At 39.9% G+C, this 15,412-nt stretch overlaps 1 protein-coding gene across 1 annotated transcript; it reads right to left on the bottom strand.

Annotated features, from left to right (window-relative positions):
• Positions 1-11,889: 11,889 nt before the first annotated feature.
• On the bottom strand, positions 11,890-15,028 carry LOC113672777 (tetratricopeptide repeat protein 28-like). Its single transcript, XM_089200570.1, has 2 exons — positions 12,410-15,028; positions 11,890-12,078 (listed from the first exon to the last, which is right to left on the bottom strand). The coding sequence occupies exons 1-2, from the start codon at positions 14,335-14,337 to the stop codon at positions 12,030-12,032; spliced, it is 1,977 nt and encodes a 658-aa protein (XP_089056696.1). The 5' UTR covers positions 14,338-15,028; the 3' UTR covers positions 11,890-12,029.
• Positions 15,029-15,412: the final 384 nt, after the last annotated feature.

Genomic DNA, 15,412 nt, shown 5'->3' with positions numbered 1-15,412 from the left:
AACTTCAACCTACGTTCATGCACTGCGAAGATGATTTTTTTATGTCTCATGATCAACTGTGAGGATAAGTTGAATGAAATGCATAGCTACTTGGTACCACTTGTAACCACATTAATACTCTGTGATTTGCATTGGAAATAGAGTTTGTTTTGAAAATTGAAAGTAATGCGAAGGGAATTTAAAGGATTCTTTGTAATTAAACAAATAGAAAAGCCTTGACTGTGCTCTGTATTGTTGAAAAGAACGCAGGATGCGGTTAGAGCACGAAAGAAGTGTAGTGAGGAACACGAGACGTGGTCGAGTGTTTCTCCCCACTTCTTGAATGTTTCACAACAAAACATGGAACAGAGAAAATGACTAAATATCTTTATTGCGCCTTTAATCTTTTCTATTTCCTTTTTTTGTTTATGCTGTTCCTTTTCTCTCTTAGTTCCCCCTTGTCCCCCCCTCCCCCCTTTCGTTTCTTCCATTCACTCTAGAGGGGATAAGAGAGACCGAAAAGTGGGAAGTGGGATACTCGAGAGGGAGGGCACGAATTAACAACGTTATATTTTTTGGACAGCGAAATTGCTGTCAGGGATCTACCCTTTGGAAAGGAAGGAAATGATACAATTTTCACATATTTCGGCCTGCGGAAATGATTTTTATCTATGGTTGAATCATGACTATTCGATGAAAAGACGTATTGACGACGAAATTATGATGTCAGCCAAGATTCAACCTCGTTCCGCGGGTCCTCTCTCTTCCACCCTCTCTCTTGAGGGAACGATGTCGCCAAATATTTTAAAGACTTAGAACTAGTGATTAAGCGTAGTCATTTTGGGTTCTGGTCACTGGTGGACATTCGTGGTCACTCGTAGTCACTCTTTGTCATTCGTGGTCACTCGTGGTCACTCGCGGTCACTCGTGTGTTCGTTTAGAAATACAACGAGGTCTTGCTTATTGATTTTCACTTCCTAGTTGTAGAGTATTTGACAAGTATTTGAATGCGTGACGAAAGCGTGAGTAAGCTTAGATGAGAAATCTTTGACCAAATGTTAATTAGTTGCCTGCAATAAACTTGGCTTACTTCTTGCACTTGAGCGCTGTGCCACTAAATCTTAATCAGACTCCAAAAGAAAGTGTTTCAATGTTTTTTCCTGAGTGGATGCGTGTGCGACAGAGATGAGGTACTTATCTACTCATCCGGCTTTGTTTTTCAACAGATAAGAAAAATTAAGGTAAGTATTAATTGATTGCATGTTCATTTCAATTGCGGTTAAGTTGGGCGCCTTTATTATGATGAAGCAACAAAGAATTTTAGGGAAGGAAAACTGCAATAGGAAATGAAAGTCCTGAGTTTGGATGCGTAGATGTATGTGAGGCATTAAAAGTAAACTTACATTTTATCCCAGCTAAGACACATGTTATTGCGGTGGCACAATGCCGTATGCTCTTGTCTCTGCTTTCCTTGTGATTCAGCTTTTAGTTTTCAAAATCCCTATTACAATATTCGAAAATTAATATCAGTAGTTTAGGGATGTGCATTGTCTATTTGAGAAGAAAAGCAAAAGGAAGGGCAAATAAAATAAAATAAAGCGCTGAAAAATTAAAATAAAAACGCAAGCGGTCTCTTCTATTAAAATTTTTTACAAAACTTTAAGTAAAACAGCGATGGTTTCTTTCGATTTCGTATAATGGCTGAAGATGACTTCTCTGTGATTATAAATCGTATTTCTTGAACTCAAGTGAACAAAAGCCTTTTCATTTAATCGATCGACAGTTGTCCAAAGATGATTTGAATGTCAAACACACTGGAGTAAGCGTTCAGGGGTCAAAGGAGTTAACTACAGCCACAACACGCACTAAGGATAACACAAGACTGACGCTAGGGCCCAATAATTTAGATGATTAAGTAGCACCTGGCCCTATACTCCCAACATAATGAAAAGAAAAGCAAAATAATCACTTGAGCAATTCAGTGATAGTTCTAATATGACTTTGAAGTAGAGGAACATTTTGCCAGCGTTGTAAAATTTAGTGTTTCACATAACCCGCGAGGAGGGCATGTTTTCTGGCGGGCGAGTGATAAATGTTCTGACTGATTATATTGTTGACAGAGGTAGCCATAGTGAGTTTGTAAGATCGAGAAAAACCTGACGCGCTTCAAAGAGGTGTACAACGAAGAGGAAAATAGGCAGCAGGAGTAAGAATGACAAACAAGTGTAAGGGGATAAGGTGGTTTGTTCGCTCCAGGCTTTCCCCGATCTAAATAACTATATATGGTAGCTACAAAACTCAATCGGAATGATAAGCACTCGCTCGCCGATAATAAAGGCTCGCAATACAGTCTATATTTTCCGACCATTGTGCTTCCAACTAGTGACATCAGAGGATAATGGATTCCACCCAAACCATCCCAAATGTAACCACTGACATGAATTGTGCAATCAAAGGAATGGACTTTGATTAGAATTTACAGGGTACTGTCCGAAGAGGAATTCTTTATTTGTGTAGCAGTAGCAATAGTTACCAAATGTAAATCGTCGTGTGTTACACAGCGTTGTGATTCGTGTACCTAACGCAACATTTAAGAATCAGTGGAAGAAAATAATTATTCTTAACTTTTCAATCTTAGCACAGTGGATCTGTCTTTACCAACATGTCTGATCTTATTTAGGTGGCCAAGCTGACTATTACTAAAACATACCTTGAGACAAACAAAACCAAGCGCATAAGATGACTAAATGTGACAATAAACTTCCATTTTAAGCACGTATTCCTGAGTGAAGACCCATGGATATTACTAGTTTCTTTTACTATGTATAGAATAAGAAGGCCGAATAGCGAAAAAATATTAAAAGGCGAAAAATCCTTTGCTATTTGTAGCCTTCATTGTAATGGTAAATTATGAGTTCTCGTGGAAGGCAACAATCTCTAAATACGTTGTTGGACGTTGTTGCACGGTTACACGTAGGCTAAAAATTTCCTCATATGTGTGATTGGTTGGAAGGACATCCCATGAGATAAATATGCTTTTGGCGGTATTGTTCACAAAGGTGACATTTTGTGGCGGAGTCCCAGGAACTAAAATGAAGGCTTACATCTTAAACTCTTCATTTAACCCTGTCAAACTTGTAAATGTGTTTCATTTGACATAAGACTTTTATTCTTTTTAATAAAAATTGATTTACAGCGTAATACATACCTCACTTAAGAACTAAACATCAGCATTTCTTGCCTTAATTACATCATCTTTTAAATAGTTCTTACCTCCGGTTCCGGGACGTTTACCCACAACAAGTAACTGTGTGGTGATAATTACTTTTGCAATTTTTTACAAAGCTGACGATTATTAACAATTATCCTATGTAACAGTCTACGGTTTTTATCAGACCATTTACAGACGTACACGCGAAATGGAGAAAAATCGACCATAACTGCGATTGGCGATAATTCCTTTATTGTTTCCTCTACATTAAAAAAATTTCACAGATCATCACGTTTGGTATCGTAAATTGTTCCAAGGATGTTGTTACGGAATAGCAGTTATATTAACAGGCTCACTGACTGGTCCAAATCCTTTGCTATTCGCAGCCTCCACAGTAATGGTAAATTTTGAGTCCTCATTTATGCCAACGATCTCCAGATACTGTGTTGGCGCTTGTACTTCGCGACTTGTTGTTTCGTTGGGGATCTTTGATGTAATATTTACTCTGTATTTCTGTATCAAGCCCCGTCGTTTACCATTGGGTATCCTTTCCCAGGAGACCAGTACACAGGACGAATTCACTCTCACTGCGCTAATATTTGGAGGCGCCACCTTAGGCCCTGAAGCCAACCACATTTTATGTACTTAATGAGTGAACGGGAGGGCGGGGAAGGAAAATATTTGGCTCGAGGTGAACTCTGTCCGTACGGCATTACCTCGAGCCACATATTTTTCTGGTCTGGTCTAACAAAACTCAGTCAATAAGCATTTTGTTATATGACCATTTAGCGCTGGAACTCGCACACAGAAGGGCGCCAATTGAAAATTAGCAAAATAATCTAGAGCTAACTTGTATATTTTGTTGGACTGTTGTGGTAAACTGGCTCGAACACAGCGTGCAAACGAGAGGCATCGAGAGTCTGATCAAGAACTTTTATTCGGGTCGACCGCCGCTTTTTTTCTCAATACCTAATTTAGCCTTAAGTAAACGCTCTTTACGATCCTGTCGGTAGGCAAGTGGGGGCTTGCGGGAACACTGACTTTGCTAGATTAAACATCTCTCTAGGGGACTATCTCAAACAATTTCACGAGACTTTCGAAATGAACAACAAAGTACTCGATACATCAAGCCAAGAAAACAATCGATCTTCGAGAACTAAAACCTAACCAAAAGCTCAAGTTGAGGACTTAAAGTAAGGTCGGTAGACGAACTCAAACACGACTAGTGGTGGCGATTACTGTTCGACATTAAGCCCCATTATAGCAGTCAAGGACAAATCACTTAAAAGCGGAACTATATGCGTGCACTTGTATCGCAGGACAAAACAAGGCTCACAAGACTTGCGCAAAGACTACAAGATATTCTAAAAAACATAAAAAATTCACAAATGTGTAGCTAGAACACTTCAAATGTAGTTCATAACAATTTTTTATCTTCGAGGCAGAACAAGGAAATCAGAATGCACCGAGAAGTTTCGCTCACCCTATCATTTGTTTTATTTAAAATTACACAATTTTAATCCTCTTTCTCGGAAAAATGCAAAACAGGTATGTGGGTGCGGGGCCGGATGGTTTATTTTCCCAACAGGCTCACGTCAACACGTCCCGCCTTACACTCGCTAGCTTTCACTATGGTTATCTACGGCATTGCACGTGCGGGGCAGTGCGGATCTTATGATATATGAAAAGATATTACTTACTTCTCTCGTCTGTTTTTACCCAGAGAACCTCACTTGACGGACCATTCCCACACTGGTTGTAGGCCCGCACTTTGATTTCGTACCTTCTGTTCACAATTAATCCTGTAAGGTTGAAATGTACGTCGGGAACACGAAACACTTTTCTTTTCTCCCATGCCGGTTGACCTCCTTCTATTATCGAATATTCTACTTCATACCCGAAAATTTCGTCAGTTGTCTGATTCGTTGGCACAGCATCCCATGTGATAAAAATGCTCTTGTACGTGATGTTTACCATCGTGACATTTTTTGGAGAAGTCCTGGGAACTGAAATGTAGGCTAGTTTCGGTTAACAATGAAATATTCGAGAGCAGATCCACAGTCTTTTTCTTCTTCGTTGATGTTTTGGTGCGCCTGCGATCTTCTCAACACCAGCGGTAAAGATCGCTGACGCACTGGAACACTCCCGGCTTAGGACCAGCCTATCATATCAAGGGGTCAGAAACATTACAATTGCCAAATTTAAGGCAGTTTATCGAATTCAGGCGTGTCCTAAGTTTACGCATGATCTGACAGGCCTATTTGAAATAAAGGGTTATCCTGTTTTCTTAATGAAGATATATTTGTTAAAGTAACCTCAAAAAAAATTGATGATATCCTAAAAAGATGAGTTCCACCTGCAAACGCTCACTTAGGGACAATATTAGTTCCGATGTTTTCTTCCGAAAAATCAGTGCGAAGCATATAATGACATTTGCATCCTTGCATACCGTAGAAGTATCAGTCTACAAATATAACATCAATAATTAACATTTACATGTTGTCATGACTAGAAGCCACAAGTTTGTATAAAGTTGATGATAAACAATTTCTTAATAAGTCTCTGGAGAAGATTTTAGTAGCTATTCCTGAAAGAAAAACACACTCATCACAAAATAATTCATATTCATTACGTTATTTTTTATCTAAACAAATTGTCACCAAAGGCAATATTGTCATGGAATTATCCTTTTTACTGGGAAACTTTATATGTTACTCTCATAATCTGCCCAGCAATTTTAGAAGAAAATTAAAGAGCTTACCGGATCTATCCGAAATGCAACTGTGTTTACCGTGGGAAGGTAAACACTCTTTTTCACCTAAAAGACGTATAGCGAGTACATAATAATATAAATGTGATAATGGTGATGATGAAGATATTCATAATGTGATGGTGATGATGAACAGACAACAGAGATTTCTAAACACAAATCCAAAATTTTTGGTGATTTATGAAAGACGGAAACGATCTATGAAAATGCCTTTCAAAATATCGCAACGGGCTACACTTCTCAGTAGCCTTGATTGCACTCGTAAAAGTGGTATGATTTGCTTCTGGCAGCTCTCAGATTTTTCGAAAATTACGCTGAAGTTATGCTGATTTATCTGAATTTACATTTTCCACCATATAGTTTCATACATTATACATTTATTCGATGTACACATATATTTCATTCTCTCTGTGATATTCGTTTATCGTGTTGTTCCCTGAAAACCTTTGTCGAGAGTGGACAATAAAGTTAAACCTTAAACTTCTCATTCATGGTTAATGCTTTCTGGATTATAAACGCTTTTTGCAGTCGATTGTACCTGCTAAGTTCAACCAAATTAAATTCCTTTTGAAATGTTCCTCCTCCTAAGCTCCTTGTAGAGCCTTCGACTATGGGCCTATGTTTATATGAAAGCCGTGCCGATGCTAGATTTTTTAAAGTATACCCACTCTTGAAATTGCACCATAAACTAAAGCTTCGTCTGTATTAGTGCACGTCTGGATGACAGTCGGGTTCATAACCATTTCTGGATACTTGATGACGTCACCAACATGGATGTCGTAGTGGGACCTCGAGGAAACTCATTCATTACTTTATTCGAGCCCTGGCGACTTTGTTCCGTGTCCATATCCCATGAAACCTTGCAAAATTACAGAAGACTAGCAGTTACACACAACAAGCAAAGAACTGATGGTGGTCGCGATGACGAGACAGAAAAATTCAGATGAAAAGTCGGGTGGAGGTCCTTGTTGCGAAGGGCTAAAGGGCGAGGAAGAACCTCTCTTAAGTTGAGGTTTTCAGGTATGCAGCATTGTTTTGATTCCTAAAAAAATCCTCTAAAAAACTAGAATAAATTTGCTTCTAATTTGTCAAAATTCCAATCGGGTGCACGAGGTTTTTGCTTGAGTGCACGGATGGTCAAAGTCTGTTAGTGTGCAAACTACTGGATGGATTCCTTTGTTCAGATTCATCGGAGTATCGTGTAAACCATAAATTTTAACCATACGTTGTGGCCGGGAAATTTAAAGTAAAAGTACAATTATTTATCGGACCTTTATAAGCCTACATTGTGAATTTCAGATCAAGCCAACAGCATGGATGAACACATTCAATATCTCGAGAGACTCTGTCCTCTTTGTGGCACAAATCTGCAGCGGACCAGGGTCAGTGCTACAAATAAAGAATCTTTTAAGTCGGAGCTCCGGATGAAATTTGAATCAATGTCGATCTTGACATCAGAGAGATTCATTCAGCCAAGGCGGATGCACACTAAAGAATTAATTCCAGGAAATCACGAATCTTACACATAAACGTGATTATCCAGCGAGTAAGTTCTCCTTCGGGCAAACATAAAACAAAGAAGTATTCGGTCACTGGGCTCTCACATCTTCAGGTATCGTATCCGGGAAATGTGCGATAAGAGCGGCATGAAGATGAAAATAAAGAAATCACATTGGTGGAAAGCCTTGCCGAAGTGTCTCTATTGACAGCATTCCGGAAACAAAGGTTGGAGATTAACTACACGAACTGATGAGAGTGAAATTTTCGTCTACAACCACAAGGGACTTGTCTGTAATTGTGAAACTCGTTTAGAAACACCGCTCGTGCTTTCACATTTTGCAGTGATTACCTAAACAAAATTTCTCTACAGGGTGTTCACATCAAAGGGTAAGTGTAAAGGATATATTATTGCTGACTAAAAGCTGTAAGACCGAATTTGTAGTGTTCTGAGACCTAGATTCTACCGCGAATCGATCAATAGCGCGCAAAATACCTTGCATGATTCTCTTGCATTGAATTCGATCATCTGTATTCGTCTTAATATAGATTGTGACTACTTGCTTTTATTTTATCCCACTCATGTGTTTATTGGCGTTTATTTTCCAGGTATCATAATTTCAAGATCAAAGCTCCACGTGGAACACCGCCTGTTATTCAAAGTGAAGACGACAACACGTATGACCCGCATGAACTGGCTTGTCTTCTTCCACGAGAAATGGAACGCATTCCAGAGGCTCTACGAGAAGTCCAGATTTTCAGCAAATCGCAGAGAAAGACATACACTTTAGAAGATGTCAAAGGGCAGCAGATCGGCAGGGTTCAGTTTTTATAACATTTGACAGGAATTTCATGGTGCTCAATAGGGAGGTTACCTCGCCGCTCGTTGGCAATTATCGTCGGCCAGAGTCAAGACTTGCTAACCTGTGCCTCGCCCTCGAGTGAATTAATTTTCCAAGTGTAATTGCGTTCGACATTGGGAGAACGCAATCAATAGTCTTGAGGTACTCAATTGGGATTCTTGTGGCACTCAGTTGGGATTCTTGTGACACTCAGTTGGGATTCTTGTGGTACTCAGTTGGGATTCTTGTGGTACTCAGTTGGGATTCTTGTGGTACTCAGTTGGGATTCTTGTTGTACTCAGTTGGGATTCTTGTGGTAATCAGTTAGGATTCCTGTGGTACTCATTGGGGTTCCTGTGGTACTCATTTGGGTTCCTGTGGTACTCAGTTGGGTTTCCTGTGGCACTCAGTTGGGATTCCTGTGGTACTCATTTTCGTCGTGCGTTTGCATTTTCAGCGCCATCTTGAATAATCTACCTCGTTTTGTCCGCGTCACATTCCGATGCGCAAATAGCAATCGCGCGCCTCGTGGCGAGTAGCTTAACTGGAAGAAGAGTAAAAGCTATACATTCTCGCGTTTGAGGTAAGCTTAACTTTTTTTTCAGACTTCTATAGCTGACTTTTGTCCATTATCCAAGCCTGAGGGAAGTTTGCGTTACTTCTGGAACATTAGGAAAGTTATTTCAAACGAGTCATGTTCTTTCGGGAACAAGCCTGTCCGAAGGAAACCTTCAATCTACACCGAGAACGCACTTTATAATCAATGATTACCACTATTAATAAATGTGGCGAGCGTGAAGAAATGCACATTTTCACTGCTGTGATCAAAGCGCAATGATGTATCGTAATTAATACGAATGGTATCAAACCAGTGAGTATGACAGGGTGAGCCTAATTTTTCTGCGAGATCGACGTGACTTTACATTAAAGGCGAGTTTTTTTGATGGAACAAACTAATGAGCATCACTGCAGGAACTGAGAAAGTAAAAACTTGTATCATCCAGGAGTTTTACCAAAAGAGTGAATAATCTTACTAAATACAAATAGTAAATAACTTGTCTCTTTTCGATTGTAGCAAGAAAGAAAATCGCCAGGTGCGCCTTCGGCGTTGTACATGCGTAACATTTTTCAGACGTTACATGTACGAGAACGTGATCTGTTTGAGGGTCACAGATTTAGTGGGCATATTTGACCTCTCGACACATTCATACATACTCGTTCGTGTAACGTTTCCCTTTGTTTTCTCAATTTCTGTTGCCGCAAACACAGTTTTTGGAGTCACGAAACATAAACCTTATCGGGACCCAGTTTAATGTTCTAATTGCAATAAACTATCAACAACAAGGGTTCCAGGAAACCATTAGTGATAGAAAAGAGGAGCTTTAGTTCTGCTGACTAAAGGTGTAACAATATGTAAGCAAACTCTCAGAGTAATCGGTTAAAAAACATTGCAGTAAGAGCTTCCTACATTGTACCCATTTTGAAGCAATCTCAAAACCAAGAAAAACCGGGGGACGGGGTGCTTAATCCTCCCCCGGAAAGAACCAAAATAGAAAACCAGTTTGTCTGTTTGTGTTTTGGGGTGGACCCTTTAAACTGGCAAAGCTTCACTGAAATCAGTGAGATGGCAACTAGCACGACTGCCTGGTGCTCTCGTGGACACACTCTTCAATTTTTGCCTCCGAATATTTCATTTCTAGTGTTCTGTGCAATGGAAGTAAAGTAAAATGCCCAGGAAATTGCACACATTAACGTTTCATAGTCTAGAAAAAGTGCAACGCTACCACAACAGACAGAAAAGCCAGTCACCTACAAAATTTCAGAATTACTTCTAAATTTTGCGCAGAAATTTCTTATTAAAAGCTTTTAACATAACTGTGTAAACTGCGGCAGGCCAATTGGTCGAGAGCAAAAAGAAACAAAAATTTAGTCGGTAAACTGATTACTACGGTCTTTGAAGCAGAACGAAATGGGGTGGGGAGGGGGGTTGGGGCATGTAGGTTGAGAAAGGTATGATCGATTTTCTTGATTCATTAGAATACAAATGAAATGCTGAAATGATAATTATAATTACAATGATGAAATAATGAAAGTTTTCTTAAGCACCATAACCGATAAAAACATAAGCGATAAAAATTAATGATTTTCGTAATTTTCTCGTACAAGGCTAATGCACCTCGAACGGGTCTTTTACTTTATGTTTTACCTCTTTGTAAAGGTTAGTCTCCATAGCACCAAAATGACTCATAACATCGCGAAGTTGGTTAATCAAGACTCTAAGAACTGACTTCCGCATTGACTGTACACGATACGAAGGGGTCGGTGGTTTTTAACATACCTCACAGAAAGGTTTCTAGACAAACGCGGCAAGAATTCATCTCCTTAATTTCCTTTTTGAAGCACAGCGGAGTAAGGCAGGTAGGGGGGTTGGGACGTGTAGGTTGGGGTAGGAATGAGAATTCCTCATGCGTTGATACTCATATAGTTCAGGTATTATTTTACGGAATAATTAGCGTGACGTTAAACGTCCTTAAAAATTGTTAAAGGAGGAACAGAGAAGGACACGCCATCAAGAAACGTGATATGATCGAGCATGTAATCACTCATTTATGCCTCAAGTTTTATATTGAAATTAACTTAATTTTCGTCAAATGAAGGGATAAAAAACGCGTTTGGCTCCCATAATTCGGTATGGTCTTTGACGCTAGAACTGTTGATGCTCGGATTACTGTTTGATACTGGAACTAATATTTGACGCTAGAATACTAATCACCAGAACTTCATCGCCAGTATTTTTTTGATTATAAGACAAGTATCAAGTTACATGGGTTGAGGAGAAACGATCAAAGAAATGCACGGAAAGCATTGACAAACAAAACAACCTTCTTGCGATTATGGCGTATATTGATGTTGTCTGCGCAAGTAAGTGTCAGTCGACCGCATGCAGACACTCCTACCACCTGCATCCTTTATCCCGCCACCTTAATAATGAACGACGGTGCTATCTCTTTTACGCTGTAACCCGTAACCTGGTTAAAACAAACGTTCACGATATTTTCTAAGATTTCTCTCAATCTGTCTTTTATTTTAGCATCTTTGGAATTACTACATAATCCCTCAAGAAACTTTGCCAAAAAAAGGTGTATAAAAAACTAGAATATTTTGTTTCCTTAAACAACATTTTGACAATGATCTGACTTAAAAACTATTAAATCACCATGAAAACATATATTATCTCAAACATTACAACTCGTGATTGACTTATGACTGCTGTAATTTTTCCACTTTATAGTAATAAAGTTCTTGACCTTGATAGCTTTTTCCATGGTTCTAATTAGAAATTCATTTTTTTTTCCAGTCTTTTAAGCACTCAGAAGTAGTAATGGAACTAACCAAAAGGAAAGGTTTCTGTTAAGATTTTACATCATAAATTTAGGATTCTGTTCACCAAACCTATAACAAAAGGCTTTCAGAGGAAACCCTTTAAGACTTAAATGGCTCGTTTTGTATGCTTAAACTACTTTTTTAACTTTCTTGATTTCACTTCACTTCACTTCACTTCACTTCACAATTCTCGGATACGTAACCAATACCTCCCTCTGAGAAGATCGGAAAAAGAGAACACAAAAAACTGTAATTAATATGCTTAATTGAAGATTTCCCATTCAGTAATTACACAATGAAATGACGGATAGAGTATATTCTCTACTTATTCTATTTCTTCATCTATCTAAAAGTCTCTAAGGCCTGTTTCCTTGGAGATATTCTCATCTGCTTTCCTGTAACAGACGTAAAAAAACAGTTATAAATAACTTAATCAAAATTTATCAAATAAGGCAAATACAGTTATACCAGGCGCAGTACGTAAGCAAATGTACACTTGTATCTCATTGGCAGAGAGGCGCTTTCGAGATTCTAAATTTTACACCTGACTGGGAGAATAAATTGGTACTCTTGGAAAAAAAAAAAAAAAAAAAAAAGGTGTAAGCTAACCTTGATATTCGAGGTGACAAAGGATCACCGCCGACAGTCAGCGACCAGTAAGTCATAGCCACCTTCACATCTAATTTAACTTTAGTTTATGAAATACCTGTTCTCACCCAGTCTTACCTCAGCTTGTCGAACTCAAGCCTCACATCATCTCCAATCAGCGTAAACGAAGCCCACTCAGACACTTTGGTCGAGCCGTTTTTCCTCATCCACTTCATGGCCTGATGAAGGGATTCACTAGCACTTTCTCCTTCAACGAGGTGTTCGTAGAAACGACTCATCAGCTTCTCTGTTGCAGAGTCTGGAATGGCCCATAGCGCAACCAATACCGAGCGAGCACCGGATCCTAAGAATGCACGGGCAATTCCTATAACTCCCTCGGCTCTTATCTCTCCACTTCCACTGTGACAGCAGCTTAGTACCACCAGTTTAGCTCTGACTTTCACTCGTGAGACATCAGCCATCGTCAACATGCAAGCTTCCCGTGGTAAAATAGTGTTTCGATTGTTGGGAGTAGGAGTGGTAGAGAGTGCAATTTCTCCTCTTTCGGCGTCACCATGGGCAGCAAAATGTATCAAGCTCACTGAACTTATCTGCTCAAGTACCTTCAGCTTCGTTGCTTTCTCTTCTACTAGAGGCGGAACACCCACCAGTTGTCCGACCATCTCCGCTTCTTTTCTTGCACCCGGCAATGATGGTAGCCAATCAACCATGGGATTGCCTATTATCAAGGCACCCGTGTTGCTGTGGTAGTCCTCTGGACTATCTTGAATGTTTTTGAGTGTCGTCAAAGAAGGAATGATACGAATCTTATGAGTCTCCGACAGGTATTCGGCTCCCTCCTTTTCACTCAAGGCAGCAAAGGGAACTTTGTACAAATTGCGGTCAGGAACAATAATGACTTCAGGCTCCTCAAGCAAATCATAAACGGGGGCAATAAACATTTTGTAACACAAAGATAGACTTGAAATGACTTTCTCGTCCTCTTCCTCCTCCACGAGTCGCAATCTTGCTGAGCTCTTTTTTTCGGGGGTAAGAGGTTGCAATTCAACCATATTTAAAGACCGATCTTCACAATCTTCAATGGGCAAAATACCAAGACTCCGGAAAGTATCAGCCAAAAATTGACTCAAAGACAAATCTTTTGGCAACCCAGCCTGAACGAGATTGTCCTCTGGGGATATTCTTTCATAGCGAAAATCTCCACTTGTTTTCAAGATCCACAAATGCAGATCATTGCGAAAATAAGAAATGAACAGACAAGTACAGTTATTTTTCTCTCTAAAAATGTTTTCAATTCCAAACCAAGATTGTGGATTAGCAGAGATATGCATTTCAACCGAGTACTTCTCTGCCATTAAGTCTGATAGACCTCTTGCTCGACCCAACTCCTCAACATAAAGAGCATCACGAGCATTTCCGCTGTCACAAAGCAGAGTACAAAGCAGCTTGTAGGGAAATATTCCTGAGTGCTCCAGAAGTGATGTTTTGAACTGATCGTTGGCGCCCAAGAAATATCTCAGCTCCTCGTACTTTTCAATGCACAGATGAAGACACGAAAGGGAGTCTTTGATTTTATTTTGATATAAATACAAAACGGCGTAACCTTTAAGGATTTCGAACACTTTCCTTTTATCTCCAATATCTCTGGATATGGATAAAGCTTTCTCCAAGCATACTTCCGAAGCTTCATAATATCCAAAAGTACTAAACAGATTTCCAAGGTTTGCAAGATGTGCTGCTTCCCCTTGCTTATCGCCAATTTCATTTGTGATGACAAGCGCTTTTTGGAGATACTCTTTAGCCTTGTCGTATTGCCCAAGGGACTGAAACACAGAACCTAGGCGTCCATAAAAAAATCCTTCTCCTTTTTTGTCGCCAATTTCGGTTCTGATGACACGCGCTTTTGAGAGATACTCCTTAGCCTTGTCGTACTGTCCGAGGAACTGAAACACAGTAGCTAGGTATTCATAACATGAACCTTCTCCTTTTCTGTCGCCAGTTTCATATTTGATGACAAGCGCTTCTTGGAGATACTCTTTAGCCATTTTGTATTGCCCAAGCAACAGAAACACAGTACCTAGGCCTTCATAACATGATCCTTCTCCTTCTCTGTCGCCAATTTCCGCACTGATGCTAAGAGCTTTTTGGAGATACTCTTTAGCCTTTTCATATTGCCCAAGCAACAGAAACACAGCACCTAGGTTTCCATAACATCTTCCTTCTCCTTCTGAGTCGCCAACTTCAGGTGTGATAGCAAGCGCTTTTTCGAAATATTCTTTAGCCTTGTCGTATTGCCCGAGCGACTGAAACACATTAGCTAGTCTTCCATAGTCAGTTGCCTCTCCTTTTCTGTCAACAATTTCCGATCTAATGACAAGCGCTTTTAGGAGATACTCTTTAGCCTTGTCATATTCCCCGAGCGACTGAAACACAATACTTAGGTTTCCGTGGGCATCTGCCTCGCCTTTTCTGTCACCAATCTCAGTCGCGATGACAAGCGCTTTTAAGAGATACTCTTTAGCCTTGCCGTATTTTCCGAGCGACTGAAACACATTACCTAGGTTTTCATAACATCTTCCTTCTTCTTTTCTGGCGCCAATTTCAGATGTGATGGCAAGCGCTTTTAGGAGATGCTCTTTAGCCTTGTTGTGTTGCCCGAGCGATTGAAACACAGTACCTAGGTTTCCGTATGTAGTTGCCTCTACTTCTCTGTCGCCAATGTCCGTACTGATGACAAGCGTTTTTAGTAGACACTCTTTAGCCTTGTCATATTGCCTGAGTTACTGAAACACAATACCTAGGTTTCCATAGTCACTTGCTTCTCCTTTTCTATCGCCAGTTTCTTTTCTGATGACAAGCGCCTTTTGAAGATACTCTTTGGCCTTGTGGTATTCCCCGAGCGACTGAAACACAGTTCCTAGGTTTCCATAGTCACTTGCCTCTCCTTCTCTGTCGCCAATTTCAGTTCTGATGACAAGCACTTTCTGGAGATACTCTTCAGCCTTTTCGTATTGCCCAAGCGACTGAAGCACATTACCTAGGTTTCCATAACATGAACCCTCTCCTTTTCTGTCGCCAATTTCCGCCCTGATGCCAAGGGCTTTTTGGAGATACTCTTTA

The sequence above is a fragment of the Pocillopora damicornis genome, chromosome 3 (genome assembly GCF_964200805.1).
Source record: "Pocillopora damicornis chromosome 3, jaPocDami1.2, whole genome shotgun sequence".
Taxonomy (NCBI): Eukaryota; Metazoa; Cnidaria; class Anthozoa; order Scleractinia; family Pocilloporidae; genus Pocillopora; species Pocillopora damicornis.
This window is presented reverse-complemented; position numbering and strand designations above follow the sequence as displayed.